This window comes from Plecotus auritus, assembly GCF_963455305.1.
Source record: "Plecotus auritus genome assembly, chromosome: 9".
Lineage (NCBI taxonomy): Eukaryota > Metazoa > Chordata > Mammalia > Chiroptera > Vespertilionidae > Plecotus > Plecotus auritus.
The window spans coordinates 98,654,837-98,676,332 of record NC_137783.1 but is presented as its reverse complement, the minus strand read 5'-3'; the positions used below and the strand labels follow the sequence as shown (position 1 = coordinate 98,676,332).

Below are 21,496 nucleotides of genomic sequence, written 5' to 3'. Positions count from 1 at the left end.
TTTAGTATATTTTTATTGATTTCAGAGAGGAAGGGAGAGGGAGAGAGAGATAGAAACATCAATGATGAAAGAGAATCATTGATCAGCTGCTTCCTGCACGCCCCCTACTGGGGTTTGAGCCTGTAACCCAGGCATGCACCTTGACCAGGAATCGAACTGCGAACTCCTGGTTCATAGGTCGATTCTGAAACACTGAGTCACTCGGGCAGGAATGGAGAATTTATTTTTTTGCTCAAGTAGGTCTCAATATATGTCAAAGTCTAGTTATAATGACATTTTTGAGGCAGAGTAATTACCAATATTTTAATGTTTAGCTTTCATTAAAAACTGGTTATTTTACCCTCTTTCCTTTTTGTAAAAATGAAATCACACTTCCACAAATGCCAGTTTATACTTGGCTTTTAGTTTGATTGAGATGAAGGAATGTGTACTTAGGATAGCTCAGACGCTGAGACTGTGTGCCAGGAACCACCTGCTTTCCTTAGGGGCCTTTTCTATTAAAATATTAATCAGATTACTTGTTTTTATAGACAGAATTTTCATGTAAAAATTTGGCTAACATACACACATACCTAATTTTTGCCATGCTCCACATTTAATACACTAAGAAAATTACCTTTAGAAAAGCTCTTTAGAACTTTCCAGCTTCCACCCCTAATTAGTCTGATTTATTGTTACTAATTAAATTTTGAAGACAGGGAAAGCCAGTTTATCTTAGTTTCAAAGTTATGTGGGTGTTGTGAGGACTTATTTTTGAGGGTATTACTCCATTTTACTGCTAATCGTCTTCCCAGCATAACAATATGGAGTTGTTCTGCTTTGCTGATATACTGTTAGTTTATCTCATTCTAACTTGGTGGGTGGACAGCAATGGTATTTAGACATGGTGTTTTAGAAATATCCCAGGGAGAGCTTTATGTGTGCTATGATTTGTAGAAAGTTATTTTGAGAAGATCTAACTTTCTGAACTATAAGAAATAAAATAGCCACTTGAAAAAATCGGAGTCAGATGAAAGAAATAACTAAGTCTGTAATTTAAATGAATGAACAAAATGACTGTTTCTTTTACTTCAAGATCGATAAACATTTACCATGAAATCATGTCCCAAATGTCTATACATCCAATAGCCTGCATTTTCAAAGTACTACTTTGGAATGTAACCTAGAGTAAGTATACATTTATGTTATTGGTATTTTTAAGTACATGAATATGGATGTATTCATAAAATACTGGAGAAGCTAAAACTCTGCAGCTATGCTAATTGCTACTAAAACAGATTGTGGGAACATTGGGAATGCTCTTGTGAGAAAGCTAAAGAAAATCTTTGTTGAGTTCTTCCCATGGCTTTTGATGACATAGAGGAAAAAAATGAGGGAAAAAAATCCCAAACTGTCTTTTCTTTCATGAAAATTTCTATCTGAGTACATGATTATCAGATTGTGAATATAACTGAGGGACTAAAATACCGTATGAGGATCACATTCTTCACTGTGAAACCTCCTGGTTCCCATAGAAGCAGGCATTGTGAAAAAAAGCAAGTAATATGGAGAGAAGAAAAACAAGCTAGAGCTTTCTTCAGGTACAGACTATACTCAGATTTACAGGTACATTGTTTTGAGTTTATTTAGAAAGTACTATCCTTTGGTAAGAGGATTCTGAATAGGTATTGTACATACAAATCTATCTATATATCTATCTATGTATCTATCTTCCATCTATCCATCCACACATGCATGCATACAATGTGTATTATTGCCATTAGAAATGTAAGAGTAATGTGCTTTTAATGGGTGAAGAGTTTGTGCAAATATTTCCAGATATCAGTGCCTAAAATTCTGATCTTGATTTTATTTTATTTTATTACTAGAGGCCCGGTGCACAAAATTCGCACATGGGTAGGGTCCCCAGGCCTGGACAGTGATCAAGGCCGATCAGGTTCCCCGCCTCCCTGTCCCCTCCTTCCCTCGCTCCCTCAGCACCCTGCCACCGCCGCTGGTCGCCTACCATGTTCCACGCCGCCCCCTGGTGGTCAGCGCACATCATAGTGAGTGATCGAACTCCCGGTCTCCTGGTTGAACTCCTGAGGGGACACTTTGCATATTAGCCTTTTATATATATAGATTATTATTTTTTATTTTAAAATATATTTTTATTGATTCAGAGAGGGAGAGGGAAAGAGAGATAGAAACATCAGTGATGAGAGAGAACCATTGATTGGCTGCCTCCTGCACGCCCCCTACTGGGGATTGAGCATGCAACCTGGGCATGTGCCCTTGACTGGAATCGAACCCTGGACCTTTCATTCCGCAGGCTGACACTCTATCCACTGAACTAAACCGGTAGGGCATGATCTTGATTTTAGACAGACACAGAGTGCCTCCCTCATTTTGTGTCATAATGTGGATTGATCCTTGAATCTGGCTATACACAAATTTCATACAAGGTGTGGACCACATGCAACTAGAATACAAAGCTTCTGCTTTGCATGAGAGAGGTAAGCCCAGTCTATAAATCTCTTCTCTTTAATCATTTTGGTATTCATAAGTAATAGCTAATCCTGGATATAACTTGATTTTACAGTTATGCTAAATTTTTATCTTTTTTTTTATTCTTCATTTATTTTTACTGTTTGAACAGACTAGATAAACATTTAAGATTCTTCTCTTTGCCCTAGACCCATGAGATATTGAGCAAAATTGACTTTGGATGTAAAAAATAAAAATAATAAAGTATTTTAAAAATATCAATAGTGATTTTTTTATTTTTATCTCATTCTTATCCATAAATTGTTAAAGTATTTTTGTAGGTAGTTTGAAAAACTATGTATTTCAATATCATTATGTCTCTTAATGATAAATGTGATAGTGAATCCATCTTGCTGATTGGGAGGAAAAAGAAAGCGTAGAAAAAAGGTTGTCCAACAAAGCTAAGAGGCCGTGACTATAGCAGCGATTTCCAACCTTTTTCACCTCGTGGCACACGTAAATTACTAAAACTCTGCGGCATGCCAAAAAATATATGTTCTGCCGATCTGACAAAAAATAGGTATAATTTTGATTCTTTCAGTCTGGATGGCTATTGTTGATGTTGGCTGTTGTTGTTTTTTTGTTTGACAATATAAGGGAAAAGAGATAAGTGCCCCTGACTAAATAGTCAGGTATTACATGTTTTTAAACATTTTTGCAACACACTAATTGAAAATCACTGATCTAAAGTGTTTCCTTAATAAGGATGGGGGTTCAAAGGAAAAATTGTGTGTGTGTATAAAATTTAGAAGGGATGACTGAAAAATCTTTTACAGTTAATCTGATTCAGAGTTTAAGCACTTGCTACCCTGCACTCTCCTCCCTTTTTTGTAGAGGTTATGATTACTTTAATTGTGCTTTAAAACTTTAAAAATTTTCATTAGCAAAAGAAAACCCATTAGTTCTGGACCTTTCCCTCCTGAAGAGTTGGTAGTCGGTAGGAACTGAGTGTGCAGAGAGGAATCTGCAGCTGGATAGAAATAGTGAGAACCAAGACTCATCTGAGCAATGCCATGCCTAATTGAGGAGGGATTTTCTCAGATGAATTCTGGAATGAGCATATGCCCAAAAAACTGACAGCTGGCTTGAGTGTGAGCACAAAACACACCATTTTGGAGAACTAAGTGACATTCCATTATACCAGGACATGAGTACAGTTTTCATATGCTGTGTTCAAAACAACAGTAATGATATTTTTCTATTTGTTGCTGATGGCCATTTTTAGGGGGGATTATACATTGGGATTGAGTTGATTCTCAGTGGACAGTTAAAATGTGGAACTCAGCTGGAGAGCAGCTGTTGGCCTTTTGTTCATAGTACAGTGTGGTTTGGTGGAATAATGAACAAGTACTGTCTTACTGGCCACCTTAGTTACATTTAAAATAACCCTCACTCGAATGGGCTTTCTTGCCTTTGTCAAATGATAGATAGACATTTGAACTGCCATACTGCCTCGTGTTATTTGTGGCCCTGCTGTGATCTCTCTCAAGTAATCTGGAAGCTCTTATTTATTTATTTTTGTAATGTCTTTGAGAGAAAAACATAATATCACCCTAAGCCTGGTTCTTATTTGAGGTTAATGGGAATGCTAACCTTTGGATGAGAATAACTAACTTACTACAAATTGTCTTACTTATAATAATAAGGTTTCACTTGGGTGACCCGTCTACTTTGCCCTGCTGAAAACACAATATTTTTTCAGCTTTAACTTTGCTCTGAGTTCATATAAAACCTTTCTCTTCCTCCTCCATGTGCTTAATGACTTGTGAGGTTTTTGTTTGTTTTGTTTTCTAAATTGAAAAAGTAACTTGTTTGGCAGCATTAAGGTAAAGAATGGTGGTGTCTTACACATAGTTATGTAAACGTTGGAAAACTGGCTCATGCAACTTTTGTATCATCTCACTTTATATGTAAAGGTTTTTATTTTTTTTTATTGTAATACTTAGATTACTTATTTAGAAATTTAAAAGTATATTTCTTAGATCTGTTTTTCTTTAGTAGGATAAATATTTTAAAGAAGTTTTTAGGGTTATCGAGTTTTCTTATCACCTTTTCTTTTTAAAAAATATATTTTTATTGATTTCAGAGAGGAAGGGAGAGGGAGAGATAGGAACATCAATGATGAGAGAGAATCATTGATTGGCAGCCTCCTGCATGTCCCCAACTGGGGATCGAGCCCACAATTAGGGCATGTGCCCCGACTGGGAATCAAACCGTGACCTCCTGGTTCGTAGGTTGACGCTCAACCATTGAGCCATGCTGGCTGGGCACCTTTGCTCTTCTTAAACCTGGTTTATAATGTAAACAGTGAGTTCTTTGACACAGAGACTATATCTTAACTTACTGGTTTATCTGTTGTGATGAAAATAAGAGATATTTTGTAATTAAGTTGAATAAATTTATAAGAGCTGTAATTCTTTAATGGGAGATTTTAAAGGAATCTCTGAGAGAAATCCAAGACAGCTCATGGACCTTGGAATTAAACATACCTGGTTACCCATACTGGTTCGATCCCATAACTGTCTCTTTTTAAACTTATTCTCTGAAGTGGTAGAATAATCTCTCCATTGCAGGGGTGTTTTGAGATTATATAAAGTGATCTATGTCATAAACTTAATGTATCATGTGACATAGAGGATCATTCAGTAACATCAGCAATTGATGTTGTTACACTAGTATTTTTAATGACATAATACTGAACTTTGAAAGGTTCTTCCTTTACTCCCTTTTTAATGATAGACACTGGTTTTAAAAAAAGGAATCATTATGGGGACTAACCTTAGAAGCACAGTAACCACTAAATCAACATTAATAGGAATAAAATATTTTCTAGAGGCCGAACGGTATAATTAAAAGCCTCGAATCTGAAATCAAATAGTCCTAGTTTTGTCTTAATTTAGCTGCTTAAATATTCTGTGGTTTTAAGTGAGTAACTTACCTTATGAGTCCAATTTCCTCATCTTTAAAATGGGAGTGATTAAAGAAACCCACTTTAAGAGCTATTGTTAGTAGTAGAGATAATATTTTTAAAGTACCTTATACAGTGCCTGGCACTATTAATCAATAATAGTTTATTATCTATTTTACTACTCTGTTTTCCTCTTTCTCTGTGTTCTCTGGTCCTTTTTATTTTCTTGATTTACCTTTACTAACTTTCTATCTAAACTTTTCCATGGTTTCTCTTGGCTTCGTACTGTTCCTCTACATATTTATTTCCTTTTCTGTTTATTTTGAATTGCATTTTTAATGACTTTTAATGACCAATTAATTGACCATAGAGAAATGGATATGCAAAAGAAAAGGAGCAGCTGACAATGTTGATAATTTTTAAATATAAGTCATTGCCATCCTTTATTTCCAATAAACTGCATTTCCTTTACATGATAGAATAGAGATGGGAATCAAGTGAATAACTGGTTTTTATAGCTTCAGTTCTGAGAATATACTTTCGGTGATTATTTTGTTCAGTGAATGAATTTGCATATTATTTTTTTAAGTTTTTAATGAAGACTGAAGTTTTCTACATATGATCTTTTATCTGTAAATTTTTAAATAGCGAGTTGTTTTAAAGCTGTATATTTTATAAAAATCTGCCAGCAGAATTAGACTTTTGTTGTAAAGAAGAATGTAACCTCTAGGTTGTATCAGTTATTACATATTGAACATTTTCTGTAGTTATATACATTAAGTTATTTTATTTTCATTGAAGACAAACAGCTTAACCAATTACCATAAAAAGACAGGGTGTCATATAGTCTGTACTTCCCAGCCACTATCTAACATAGCTGTTTCTACAACTGGAAAATTTCAAGGTTAATATGTTGTCAGACTCTGTTTGCTGACCTTGAGGTATAAATCAAGAATGGTGAGCAGTGCAAGGAAGAGACGAGGCCTAAGTGTTGGGCATATTTAATGTAATTTCCCTTAATTACATTCAGTTCAGTAAGAATAAGTACTTTCATCTGCTTAACATATGTATATGTGTACATATGTATACATATGTTTATATTTTTATATAAAATATACATATTTTTATGAGATTGGTCTCTATATATTAGTGACATTTTGCTTTAAAATAATTTGGCTGGATATTGAAAAAAAAGGACTTATAGAATCATAGAATTGTGGAGTTCAGAAGGATCATACAGATTAATCTAATTTATTTAAAGATGAAAAAGTTAAGGCTTAAAAAATGAAGGTGATTTTATAATCTTAAATTTGGAAACCTAAGACATCTGTTTTAATTCTAGTCTGACATATGTGGCCCTGAATTCTTATAAGGTGTTTTGTATTTTTCCTATATTTGTTTTGTCAAGGAAGGGTAACTTAAAAAAAATCAATAATAAAACTGCTAATTTGAAACAAAGGGACAGATTAAAAAGATGGGCTATATATTATTATGTGATTTGAATTATGTAAAGATTTTTATAATTACAGAATAATACGTAGCTTTTTAGTTTGAGAATACTGCTGCTGAAAATTATGTGTTAGCTGAAGCAAATCAATATTATGGTAATATGTTGTGTGTTCAAAGTCAAAATATATACCTTACAAATTGTGATAATGCTTATTTATCCAATAAAAATGGTTTCCCCAAGAGACCATGTGTTTTCAGAAAAGTTGAAAATGTTTAATGGACTTTAAAGTACAGTGTATGAATGGGAGTACTATTTAGTTTTTTGAAAGATGGTTGCTATAAATGGAAACTAACATCATTATGGAAAGCCTTATATGTCAAGAATCACACATGCATGGAGTTAGGTAAAGTAAAGACTCTGCCCTTTGGGACTTTATATTCTAAGTACAGACAACCAAAAAGAGCATTGCCTAAACATATTTAGTAATCTAAATAATAATCAGATGTTTTGGTGAATACCTTTGTAGAATGCAATGTAAATGTTCTAACAGTATATTTTATTGGAATGATGTGTTAATATGCCTGCATTTCCACTAGACTGACCTCATAAAGGCAATAGGAATCACGTATTATGTGGATTTGTTTCCCTAGTATGCTGGCAAAATAGCAAATACTGATAAAATATATAAATGATGGTGAGAACTTGTGGTTCCTTGTCTATTCTGTTTCACTCAAAGATCTTGCGGGCTCATCATAGTCCAGAGCATACCTCTGTGTCTCTCTCCCTTTGGTTTGCTGAGTCACAAAGTAGTGGAAACACATAGACACCAAATCAATTTTTGTGAATGGGTGGGTGGTTACATTGCTAAAATATGAATATAAGTACACTTGGGGCAAAGGGAGATGTATTGCTTCTTTTCCAGAAAACAGATAAGATTCAGAATTTGTTTGAGTAATAGATAGAAGAGGGCTCAATGAATGTGGGGGGAAATGGGCTTGATGAGTATTGAAGGCCAGGCAGCAAAGGGCGTCATTGTCTTTGGACACTCAAGGAATGGTCAAAGGCACTGTGATCAGGGACAAAGACCATTTAATTGATTATGTTGAAGAAAAGCAGAAGAGTTCTGTGGTAGGAAGTAGTTAAATGCACCATCTATTTAGGTCTCTAATAGACGTTAAAATGCTTTCAACTTGTGTGTTTTAACCATTTTATGACATAAATGTTAAAAACAGCTTTCTATACGATTCCATATTCATGTTGTGCCATATTCACATTTGTTATATTTCTAGTTATTTTTAGGATTGTAAAGTATTTATATAGTGTGATATAGTTTCTTTCTTAGAACATTGAAAAGGGATTGTTTTTATATAATTCTACATGACACAGTGAAGACAGCAGTAGTACAGGTTTGTTTGTTTTTTATGTTGAGTTTTGTAAGTTCTGTAACAGGAAGCCATGTGTCCCCTGGTGGTCAGCACAACTCATAGCAAGTGATGGAACTCCTGAGGGGACACTTTGCATATTAGGCTTTTATATATATATAGATAGATATTTTCTGTACACTGTTGACTTAAAATCTTTTGACTTAATACTTTATGAGATTTCCTTTACATGATTACTTTTATCTAACCACCCATATTCTTCATAGAAATAGCTAATAATGAAATTATTCCTAGAGTTTCATATAAGTATAATCAGTTTTTTAAAAAATGGTTTCTGCCTGGCTGGTGTTGCTCAGTGGTTGAACATTGACCTATTAACTAGGAGGTCCCGGTTAGATTTCCTGTCAGGGCACATGCCTGGGTTGTGGGTTTAATCTGCAATAGGGGGTGTGTAAGAGGCAGCCATTTAATGATTCTCATCATTGATGTTTCTATTTCTCTCTCCCTCTCCCTTCCTCTCTGAAATCAATAAAAATATATTTAAAAATAAATAAATAAAAATGGTTTCTAAGAGATCAATCCTAAAATAGGCAATTATATGAAGAAGTTAAACTGATCAAACAACAAACAAAAAGGTTTGTAAACCTGCAGTGCTCATTTCACTCATAAGAAGAATAAACCCATAGTATATCTTTTATTTCACCCATCAGTTTGATAAGGATAAGACAGTTTGATAAATCACAGTTTTTGTGGGCATAGGGAAATAGCTAGTCTAAGGAAATAGCTACTTTCATATATGTTAAGGGGAGTGTATCAAATTAAAAATGCACCTGTCCTTCTATGCAGTGAATCCAGCTCTAAGAATTTACCTCCAGAGATATAAGTGTACATGTTTACAAAGTGTACTTTGGTATTCAATATTTATTGCATCTCCTCTAAATAGCTATCTGCAGACTGTTGAGTAAACCAGAATTTTCATGTGTATGTGTAAAATCAAATAGTATAAAACTTTTTTTTATTAAATAGGTGTCTATGTACAAATGTATACAGAGAGAGAGAGAATTCTACATAGACATGATACCAGAGATCTGGAATGGAAGGGCACTTCCTTTTCATTGTACTTTTATTATTGTTTTGAATTTAGTGTCAATCATGTACATGCTTTAAAAGTGTCAGCTTTCATAATGTTTTTGAGATGAAATTTATATGCTATAAAATTTATCAGTTTGAAGTGTCAATTTCATGGGTGTTTATTACATTTACAGAGCTGTGCACCTATCCATACAACCTAATTTTAGAACATTTTCATTGGCCCCAGACAAAACTTTGTATCATTAGTAAACAAACCCTATCACCCTTACTTTCCTAGCTCTAGACATTAATTATTCCACTTCCTGTAAATAGGTTTGTGTAAGCTGAAATTTTCATATAAATGGTATCGTATGGCATGTGGTCAGTTGTAAGTGGCTTCTTTCACTTAAATAATGTTCTTGAGGTTCACCTATATTATAGCAGATCTTACATAACTTTTGATTTTTAAAAATGTTAAAAAATTAAAGTGAAAATAGCAATTTTAAAATTACTTACCCAGTTTAAGTATATTGTACAGTGGTTGTGAAGTGGAAGGGAAGCACAGAGAAATTATTTCATGTTAAAAGCTTTCAGTTATTGAGCATTTATGATATACTAGTCACTCAATTAGGTTTTACATATGTTTTCTCATTTAATTTTTACAATATATGTAATAGCTGGTATTCTATTATTTCCACAATGTGTGAATTGTGATATTAGTGTTAATTTTAGACATAAAAGTGTAAAATATAAAAAAAGATGTGTACAGATTTATACTTGATAGCTAACGTTTGAATATTTTAAGTGCTATAACATTAGCACTTAAATGTACAAGTGAAAATGTGATTCACTAGCCAGACAGGTCTAATGGAACTTTTTGCAATTATGGATATGTCCTATGTCTGTTTTATATAGTATAGTACCTACTTTCACATGTGGTTATTGATTATATGAAATGTGACTTGTGTGAATGAGAAACTGAATTTTAATATTATTTAATTTAAATTAATTAAAAGTTAAGTAACCACACTTTGCTTCTGCCTATGAGCTAATAACAGTTCCGTGGCAATTGAAACAATTCAAACATGGGCAAAACATCTGAAACAGTGGACATTAGACACTGAAGGGAAGAGATCCCTGAGAGATGGGAAACAAATAAAATGAGCCCTATGGTTACGCTAGCCATGCATTGGGAGAGTTTCCAGGCATGAATTAAAGAAGAGGCATGCAGACAAAGTCCAGAGGACTCTCTGAGTTGAGGAAAGAGTGGAGAGGAGACCATGCTAGATAGAGTTTACAGAACAAAAGATTAGAGAGAAAGTACTCAGTTGATTACTAATTAGGGCATGTAAATGAGGAAAATGCCACAGTACAAGGAAAGAATAACCTGGAAGCACTGTAGATCCTTATCTAAGTGCTTAGTACTCAAATAGCAGCAGGAATAGTGTCTGTTTCTACCAGTCAGACAGGAAACTGTTACTATCAGGTAAAATAGATTTTAGAGTAAAGAATCCTATATAATAAAAGGCTAATGTGCTAAGTGTCCGGTCGTCTGTTCAACCAATCAAAGTGTAATATGCTAATGATATGCTAAGGCCACTCAACCACTCGTTATGATGTGCACTGACCACCAGGGGGCAGACACTCTTAACTGGTAGGTTAGCTTGCTTCTGGGGTCCTGCTGATCAGGACTGAGAGAGATGGGCTGGACACGCCCTGGAGCCTTTCCACAGTCCCTCCCCAGCTGGCCAACCTCCTGTTTCCTCCCCAGCCCCGATTGTGCACCGGTGGGGTCCCTTGGCCTGGCCTGCACCCTCTCGCAATCTGGGACCTCTTGGGGGATGTCGGAGAGCCGGTTTTGGTCTGATTCCACAGGCCAGGCCGAGGGACCCCACTGGTGCTCAAATTCGTGCACCGGGCCTCTAGTATTATCATAAATATTGAACAAAGGGAACAAATGGAATAAAGTATTGCAAGTTTCTGTATTGCATGTGAAGTGGTATAATATCACTTGAATGAAAACTATCAATTTAAAGATGTAAACTATAAACCCTAAAACAAACACTAACATAAGCTAACAAGGGAAAGAAAATGAAGCCATAAAATATTTAATAAAAAATTAAATAAAATTGAAATTAATGAAGTAGATTGATTCCAGTAAATTTGAAGGCACAACAGTAGAAATGATCTAAAATAAAACACGGAGAGTAAAGAGAAAAACTTTGTTGGCATAACTCAGGTTTTGTTCAGGACTTGGGTTCTGGATTCTTTCCATATACATCTTAGTATGTTGTGTACTTAGTAGGGTGTGTTTGAGGGGAGCTTTAATCCAGATTTACTATGTTCTGATGCCTGATTTTAGAAGAAATTTCAATAGCTGGTTTATATCCTACAAAAGATGATTATATATTTTAGGAGCTTTTCTTAATGGTTAGAATTGGTTGACAACTGGGCTGTGTTTTACATTTTTAAAAATGTCATCTTAATATAATAGTGAATAAATATTATGATTTATTTGCTGACTTAATTATAAAGCGATTGTCTTTTTAAAAACTTGCTTCTTTAGGCATTCTTGTTTTTTTGTTTGTTTGTTTTTACAATTACAGTTAACATATAATATTGTATTAGTTTCAGGTATACAACATAGTGATTAGACATTTATATAACTTAAGAAGTGATCAACCCACTAAGTCAAGTACCCACCTGACGCTATACATAGTAATTACAACATTATTCACTATATTTCCTAAACTGTTCTTTTCATCTCCATGACTATTTTTATAACTGCCAATTTATACTTCTTAATCCTTTCACTTTGTTCTCCCCACCTTCCAAACCCCAACTCCTCCCAAAATCTGGCAACCATTATTTTGTTCTCTCTATCTGAGTTTGTTTCTGTTTTGTTCTTATTTTGATTTTTAGATCCCTCATATAAGTGAAATCATATAGTATTGGTCTTTCTCTGACCTATTTCACTTAGCATAATACCCTCTAGGTCCCATGTTGTGTAGATGGCAAGATTTCATTCTTTTTTATGGCATTCTTAGAGATAATTTTAAAAATTGGCTGTTCTTTTTTGAACTGTGTTATCCTTCTGCTCAGCCTATATCCATATATACATGTAATTACAATGTATATATATTTATTTATGTGTGTGTATACACTCTTTATTACCTTAATACAGTTTATTTGAAATGTAAAAAATGAAAAATGTATGACTACTTTTGCACATCTTTAAATTGTCTCAGGTACAAGATTTAATAGTATGTATGTTGCTTTCATAAGACAGTCTGATGACAGTGTCAGTGTTCATTTGCAAGTAATGTATTTTCTCCTTGTTACAGGTCCTTTTGTTCTGCATCACAGCTGCCATGTACATGTTCTTTTTCAGGTATGTTCTGTTATACCTACTTATTTTAATAGAAAAAACAGTGTTCCTTTGTAATTTTCATCAACCATGTAACTAAAGTGTTACCCAAATAATTGTGTCCCAGGAGTGGCATGGGTTTTGTCTTGTTTTGTTTCTAGAGTGGTTGAGATAAATCACTGCTCCTTAGTAAACAGAGAAAGAGAGGGAATGGAGATTTATTTGTTCACTTTCTACTTATAGAATGTGAGAGCTGAATATGTAAATTAATAGTCCTCAAATTCTGATGGGTGTTTTTTTTCTGACCTGATTTCAGGTATTCTTATAATACAGTTAACATTTTAAATTTAAAGAAGAAAATGTGATGGTAGGGTTTAATCTAAGTCTTCTGTGAAGGTAACCTAGCACATTAATCATAGCCTTTCAAATATTAAATTAGCCCAGGATGTCAGAGCTGTATTTTTCATTGACACTGAGACTCTGAGGAATAAGAGGGAGTGTTAGGATGACTCAAGATTTTAGTGCCAATTAAAAGGACGTCTGTCATTGTATACGTAACCACAGCAGCATGAGAATAGGATTTTTGTTCAGGAAGAGTCCACTTCTTCCTAGTCTTCCTTTTCAGTAACACCGTAATGCCCATTTAGTTTACTCCTATTGCACTCATTTGAATAGACCCTTTCTTGATGTTTCTGGATTTACGCAGAATTCAGTCACAGCAGGAAAGACCAGGCTTTTAAAATTAAAATTTATATTTAATTGACAAAGGCAGTTATGGATTTTAATAAGATATATTTGGTAGATATTTTTCTTTTTTTAACCTAAATGAGGTAATTTAACCATACCAGAATTTTTGAACAAGTAATTCCCTGCCAGACATCCTAAATAAATATTTGATAAGCACATTTTAACTTTATAAAAAATGTTATGCAAATATAAAGTGATGGTGTTATTATTTTTATAAAGGGACAGCCAGGCTGTTAGAAGGAAGAAAAATAGATAAAGTTTCAACTTGATCTGCAAAGGATTGGTAATGGGATATGTAATATTTTATGGCAGTTAATAATGACTGACAAATCATTGCAGCTATCTAGTGGTCTTTGTGAAATTGTTTGACCTACCATTTTAATACAGCTTCATGCATACCATACAGTTTCTGAGATCTCATATTTTAATAATATAGGGGCGAGGTAGGGGAGTTAATAGCAAACTATTTCATTTTTGTCAATTTTCCCAAACTTCATAATCATATAGAGACACATTATTAGGACAGTACTGCAAAAGTTTATGTGGTTTATCTCTATGTTCTGTATTGTCTGAAGATAAAGCATACCTAGTGGGGAAAATGTAAAAAAGATAAAAACTTAGAAACATACTTTTTTATATGCACAAGAGAAAAGTATAATATCAAGCAAATTTTCTTTTTGTTAAAATTCCTAACAGAACAGGTAGTTAAACAAAATAACCCTTTCCAATATGGCATCTGAAGACAGCATATTTCGTCAACATTTAGCATTTGTTAGTCATAAGGAGTTTTTGAGGCTTAACAAATAAATTGTGTGTTGAATATAGTGATAATGCTCAATTTTTAGCATGGTTCTTTGAAAATTGCTGCCATCAACCTAGTATTTTTGGTGTAGAAAGAAAATCAACCCTATAAATATGTATTTTGGTACAGAGTTGCAGGGCCTTTTCCTGTTTCAGTCACAGAAACAACACTTTAAAATACTTTCCAGAAGGCTCAATATAAGGTTTTACTGCCAAGATAAACATTTTCAATTTTCTGAGGAAAGGGGTTGTTTTTCTCCTAAAAGAAGCACTATCACCAAATTCCTAGTGTTCTTGGCAGAAGTTAGTTTGAATAACTTAACAAAAGGGGTTTGGTAAATGGTAAAGTAAAACTATTTATAAAGTACTACAACCAAATAAAACAATGTTATATGTTTGTTTGGAATGAACAAGCAATATTGTGCATAAAGTTAGCAAGTCCAATTGCATTAGAGTATTTTATTCTTAAGATTCATTTTACTGTAAATACAGATATTTGAGGACACATTTAATCCATTTATTAACATTTTAGTTCTAATTGCATGACATTTGATAAGTAAATATCAAATAATATTGTCCCCAGTACTCCATTCATGGTATAATCTCTTTTGCGAAGAGGATAAGAGAAATATTTTATGTTAGAAATGAGTTAACTTGTGTTTTTATCCTAACCCATAAATGTGGAAAAAGGGAAATGAGACCCTCTTTCAATAGAGAGAAAATGTGCCAATTTTTTTTTAAAGAAAAACTTGAGGAAGTCATTCCATAAATATTTATTGTATGAATTTACTGACAATGTTTTTAGTAATGAAATATTGGTTATTAAAATGTGTAGAGAAAATATACTTTTGCACAGTTTTTAATAGCTTTTTTTTTGCAGGTATGGTTATTTTCACATACATTATCTCATACATGGTGATCTCAATTTTCAATCTGTATGTCAGAAATAAGGCTCACATTCAAATGGAATCCTGGGCGCACTTTAGAGGCTTGGTTAAATAAAGGTAACATGTGAGGACAGAGTTCTAGTTTTGTTCTACCTCTTAACCAGCTGCCCATCCAGCTATCAGACTGTCTATTGATACCAACACATACTATAATATTTGGAAGATGTTTTGAAAGACAAAGGTTCTCTTTGTAACCTTAGTGAGCATACTTCATAATTGCTCTGACTCCTTTGTTCAATTATTTATTATTTTGTATGTTGTTATCATAGCTTCACCATAGAGCATTGTCTGTCACTCGCAATTCAGGCCAAGAAGTCATGGTTGAAAACTTGATAGAATACTTTGTCTCATGCACCCCTTTGAAACATTTCTTTACTCCTAAATGTGTGTTTATGGGTAAAACAACTCACATTTTCTCAAGCCAAAGAATTCATCATAGTCTTTAATTCAGGCTTCATTAGGATCTTCCCAACAGTCTTGTGGAGAAAAGAAGTTAGTTTCTTTTGAACTACTAGCTCTTTTTTGTTTTAATTGAGAAGCAAAAGAAAGACTCAACAACACAAATGCTGTTCCGAAACTATTACAGTTAATCTTGCTCATAAAAGAATAATAAAACATGCAACACCTTTAAACATTGTAAGTTTTATTTTCAACATTAAGTTTCTGTGTCTGGAGAACACTAATATTTTAAAAATGATATAAATGAGCTTCATTTTTCCTTTTTTAAAAATTTATTTTTATTGTTGAGAGTATTACAGATATCCCCCTTCCCGCCCCCTATACCCTTCTCCACCCAGCTCCCATCCACCCCAGGCCTTCACCTCACTATTGTCTGTGCCCATGAGCTATGCAGATATGCATGTAAGTTCTTTGGTTAATTTCTTCCTGTCCTTCTCGCCCCCTTCCCTCTGAGATATCTGTTAGTCTGTTCTATGCTTTCATATCTCTGGACCTATTTTGTCAGTTTATTTTGTCAGTTTATTAGATTCCACATATAAGTGAGATCATGTAATATTTACCTTTCTCTGACTGGCTTATTTCACTTAGCATAGTACCCTCCATGCTGTCTCAAAGGGTAATAGATCCTTCTTTTTTTACCGCTGCATAGTATTCCATGGTGTAAATGTACCACAGCCTTTTTATCCACTCATCTACTGATGGGCACTTGGGCTGTTTCCAGATCTTAGCTATTGTAAATAACACTGCTATGAACATAGGATGCATATATTCTTTCTGATTGGTATTTCAGGATTCTTAGGATATATTCTTAGAAGTATAATTGCTGGATCATAAGGCAGTTTCATTTTTAATTTTTTTTAAAATATATTTTATTGATTTTTTACAGAGAGGAAGGAAGAGGGATAGATAGTCAGAAACATCGATGAGAGAGAAACATCGATCAGCTGCCTCTTGCACACCTCCTACTGGGGATGTGCCCGCAACCAAGTTACATGCCCTTGACCGGAATCGAACCTGGGACCTTTCAGTCCGCAGGCTGACGCTCTATCCACTGAGCCAAACCGGTTTTGGCTCATTTTTAATTTTTTGAGGAACTGCCATACTGTTTTCCACAGTGGCTGCACCAGTCTGCATTCCCACCAGCAATGTACTAGGGTTCCTTTTTTCCACATCCTCACTAGCATTTGTTGTTTGTTGATTTATTGATGATAGTCATTCTGACAGGTGTGAGGTGATACTTCATTGTGGTTTTAATTTGCATTTCTCTGATGATTAGTGATGTTGAGCATTTTTTTCATATGTCTGTTTGCCATCTGTATGTCCTCTTTGGGGAAGTGTTTATTCCAGTCTTATATTTTAATTGGATTATTTGTCTTCCTCTTGTTCAGTTGTGAGCTTCATTTTTCTTTTAATAATTGAATTTAAAATAGTATCATAAAGCATATTATGACAACTTTGATCCCATCTTAGTGAGTACCTAGCTAGAATTTTTTTCCACCTGCCTTTGCAAGAACAGAAGCAAAGACAAGTTTGTTTAAACATGTAGAACAAAGGCTCAGACTTGTCATAGCACATAATCTACAGACTACAACTGATTCACAGCAGACTTATCTCAATCTATATAAACATTGAAAAGCTTTGCACTTTTAGTTAGAAACCAGTGCAAATTAAAATGTATTTTGTTTTAGACAGAAACAGTAGTGATGTGGCTGACATTCAATAAATTCTCATCAGCTGTCTGGAAAGACACAACTGATAAAGCATTTCATTAGTCTCAAGATAAAGATGTAATGTTTGTATTTAAGAAAAATGAAACTATTTATTGGCTGAACAACCTACAGTTATTGAGTGAAATATGTTTGATTGTCCTAGAATCTCTTTAAATAAACTTAACATATTTGAAATAACTTTAAATGCAAGTAAAGAACTTTTGATCTGGGTCTTTCAACCATTTTCTGATTTTAATGAAAGTCTTTTAAATATTGACGTTCTATTTCTTAATGGATTGCCTAGACATACACATAAGTCTTGTCTAGAAAATTACATATAGCATTCAGATCTTAAATGTTTTACTTTAGGGTTAGGAGGGTTTGCCCTAAATAATTAGATTGTTATTTTGAAGGTATTACTTCAGCAATGTAGAGCGTGTATTGGGAGTTTAGAAGGGGGACACAATGACAAGTAATGTGAGGGTATTATAGCAGTTATCCAGGAGAGAAATGGTGAGAACATGACTGAGAGTTATGGAATGATATGGCGAAGAGTGGATTTATCTAAGATATGAGGATTGCTGCTTGGATGTGGAAGAGCAAAACACTGGAAGCTGAACAAATTAGAAAATGTGTAGAAGTTGAGTACAGATTCTGCAAACACTGAGGTCGAAGTATTCTTTTAGACATTCATATACAGTCATATATATATCAGTGGGTATTTGGAGTTTAGGAGATAAAATAGAGTCTTTTCTTGGCTATCCCTCTAGCTGCTTGACTGTGACAAATTACATAGCTTCTGATACATCACTTTCTTCATTATTAAAAATGGAAATTATTATATGGACCTAATAAGTGGGTTTGGAAGATTAAATAAGACATATTGTCTTTCAAACTTTTTTGGATGTGACATAAAATAAGAATTGTGAATACACACACGCACACACATATCCCAGAGCAATACCTAATCTTACTACATGTAATACATTTGGACCTTTTCTATTCTAATTTGCTTCATTTATTGTAAGAGCTGTTTGACCCACTAATGGGTAACAATGAGCAGTGTAAGAAAATACTGAAGTAATACATGTGAGTGCTAAGCACAGTGATGGTTACCTTAGAAAAAGTAGAGTTAGAAGTAGTGATTGCTGTTTTTAAACTAGGAAATAAAGTTAATTAAAATAGAGAATTTCAGGAATGAGGACATTTACCTTTAGTGGTAATGCTGTACACATATTCAGTAGGGTAAGTGTTAAAATGTGTTCATTTGCTCTAACAACCTGGTGGTCAGTGGTAATCTGCTAGAGAAATGTCTGTGGTTGAGCTGGGATAGTAGATTAAGAAATAAATGTGACATGTTGTAGACTTTAAATATATACAATTATATTTGTCCTAAAGTTACAAAAAAATAAAATGTAAAAAAAGAAATGTGAGATGAAGAAGTAGAATGAATATAGTAAACTCAAAAAGTTTGAGAGGAGAAAGGGCAAGTTGTTACAGGATTAAGAGTTTTTCTTTGTATTTTTCTTAATTAATTAATTAATTAATTTCACTAGACTATGGGAAAGGTTAAGGAGATAAAAACGGTTGCAGAAGCAGGAGTGAGTGAGAAGTTGGGGACTGGGAAAGAGAAGAGAGATAGTTTAAAATGTGATCCAAAATTTCAACATTCATAGGTAGATTGTTAAACCTACTTGTCTGGGAGAAATCATGATACATGATTAGGAGGAAATTGAAACTGTGTAAAGCCTTGGACACATCGTTTAAATGAAACAGGACTGATGCATAGAGGAGGTAGGAAATGGAAAAAAATCTAATGTTTTTGGCTTCCTAAATTCATTGTCATTCTTAAAAGTTTAATTAACTTGTTATAAAAATAGACATGGGCTTGCGAAACCATATATCCTGTGAAGATATATATAGGTGAAAGAAGGCAGTTGCATAATTAGCAACTAGCCAGTGAGCTTACCAAAGAATGCAAAATTTGCCCTATTAAAGAAAAAGTATAGAGATTGTTAGGACTGTTGTTTTCCTCAAAGCAAATGAAAAGGTGAGAAAACCTGGGTTCATAAATGTAAATAACTTTCTCTGAGGATACAAAAGCTTAGTATTGTGTCATCTATAATAATAAAAGCGTAATATACTAATTAGATCGGACGTCCTTCCAGACGACCTTCCAGATGAAGCCAGGGCTGCGAGGGAAGCCCGGGTCCTAGGTGCCTGCCAGCAGCAGGAGGGAAGCCCGGGTCCCGGTGCCAGAGGGAAGCCGGTGCCAGCAGCCAGGGGAAGGAAGGCCTACTCTTGCACGAATTTTGGGCATTGGGCCTCTAGTATGACTATAATCTGATTTTTGGGGGGAGTAGAAAATTAATCTGTCCATTTGGTGAATGTACTCTTAATCTACGGTAGAAAGTTGTGGTAAATCTATTTTCACTTTTTGCTCATCAGCCTTTGAGATACTTGTGCCTAAAGAACTTGCTCAAACATTTTATAACTAATATGTTTATTGTTTTTAGTAGAAGACAAAGATAAATAAATATTGTATGGAGAATTAGGATGGACTTAAAGTGCAATTCCATATCAGAAGTGGCCAGTTGCCTTTCAAAAATTTGCTGCAGCTTTATTTTCATGATTAGAAATGGCATTTTTAGGTGATTAAAAAAAAATATATATATATTGATTTCAGGGAGGAAGGGGGAGGGGAGAGATAGAAACATCAATGATGAGAGAGAATAATTGATCTGCTGCCTCCTGAACACCCCCTACTGGGGATCGAGCCCACAACCTGGGCATGTGCCGTGACCTGATTTAAACCCAGGACCCCTCAGTTGGCAGGCCAACGCTCTGTCCCTGAGCCAAACCAGCTAGGGCTTAAGTGATTTTTTAAAGTGTAAAAATTTTGTTTATTTTCACTGATGTCAAAGTTCAAGAAGTGGATGACAGCCATATGTTATTAACTCAATGAAAAGTTTATGCCATTAACATACTATTACTATTCATTGCCAATAAGCTTATGCTAGTCCCACAGTAGTTCTGAGGTTCCATTGGATATAGGAGCCCATTTGTGAATCAGGATGCTGGTTTGCAGTTAAAATAAAAGGTGAGATGTAATTATGTTTCTCTTTTTTTATACTAGTAGCTTGGTGTACACTTTTGACCCATTACAATTTTAACCTCTTTTAGCACTGTTATGCTAAATCAAGTTGGCACTATACCATCTTATTTATTTTTTAATTTAATCTTGTAAACTATAATTTAGCTAGAACTTAATAGTAACAGTAGTTGTATTATGAAAAAGAAGTAATTTATTCCAAGTTCTACAAATTGTGTTTATATTATTGACAGAAAAATAATTCTTCTTATAAATCCAGTTTACTTTTTAGTAGTTATGAGAAATAAAAATATTTTTTGTTTTGAAAATGACAATTTACCGAAATTTTGACGAAGCATTTTTCAATAAGGCATTTCTGTTTTGAGCAACAAGAAAATTCCCCTTGCATATAAAAATCCATGACTGTTGCAGAAGTCTCAGTAAATCAAATATTCATAGGCAAGAGAAATACTAAATCATGATAAATTTCTAGTAATAGCAGCAAATACTTGAAATAATTTAAATATATTTTTCGGCTGATGATGTCAGTAATAGTTTTTTTATTTTTATTTTTTAGCATTGGTGATTATTACTAGAGGTAATTTGGGGTAAAAGAGTACCCAGTAAATGTTTGAATGAATGATACTGAGTTTGAAACATGTAACGATTAGAAATAAGATACTCATTTTTTTCAGAATTTTTGTTGACTTCATGGAAAACATGGATATGTTTTAGGAGTTTCCATGGCGCAATAGAAGTTGTACAGTCTTCAATACCACACAGAACAGATCTCTCTTTAGGTTTTGGCTCTACCACTTACCAATTCTGTGGTCTTCAGCAACTTACTTGGTTTCTTTAATCTTCAATTTTTCATCCATAGAATTATGCCTATGTTTGTGAGAACTTAGCATAGATATTCCCACAAGAAAATAATTTTTAAATTGTATTTATGTTTCCAAGCCAATCCTTAAAAGTTATTTAACCTATAAATGAATTCATAATATGTACTTGGACTATAGTGCCCAAGTATAGTATGGT

At 33.9% G+C, this 21,496-nt stretch overlaps 1 protein-coding gene across 8 annotated transcripts in view; it reads left to right on the top strand.

Annotated features, from left to right (window-relative positions):
* The window catches only part of TMEM135 (transmembrane protein 135), a 300,801-nt gene that overhangs the window by 143,149 nt on the left and 136,156 nt on the right, over positions 1-21,496 (top strand). For all 8 annotated transcript variants that reach the window (XM_080687258.1, XM_080687259.1, XM_080687265.1 and 5 more), the window contains one exon: positions 12,682-12,728. In XM_080687258.1, the coding sequence (XP_080543384.1) occupies positions 12,682-12,728 (47 nt within the window). The remainder of the gene's footprint in view (positions 1-12,681; positions 12,729-21,496) is intronic.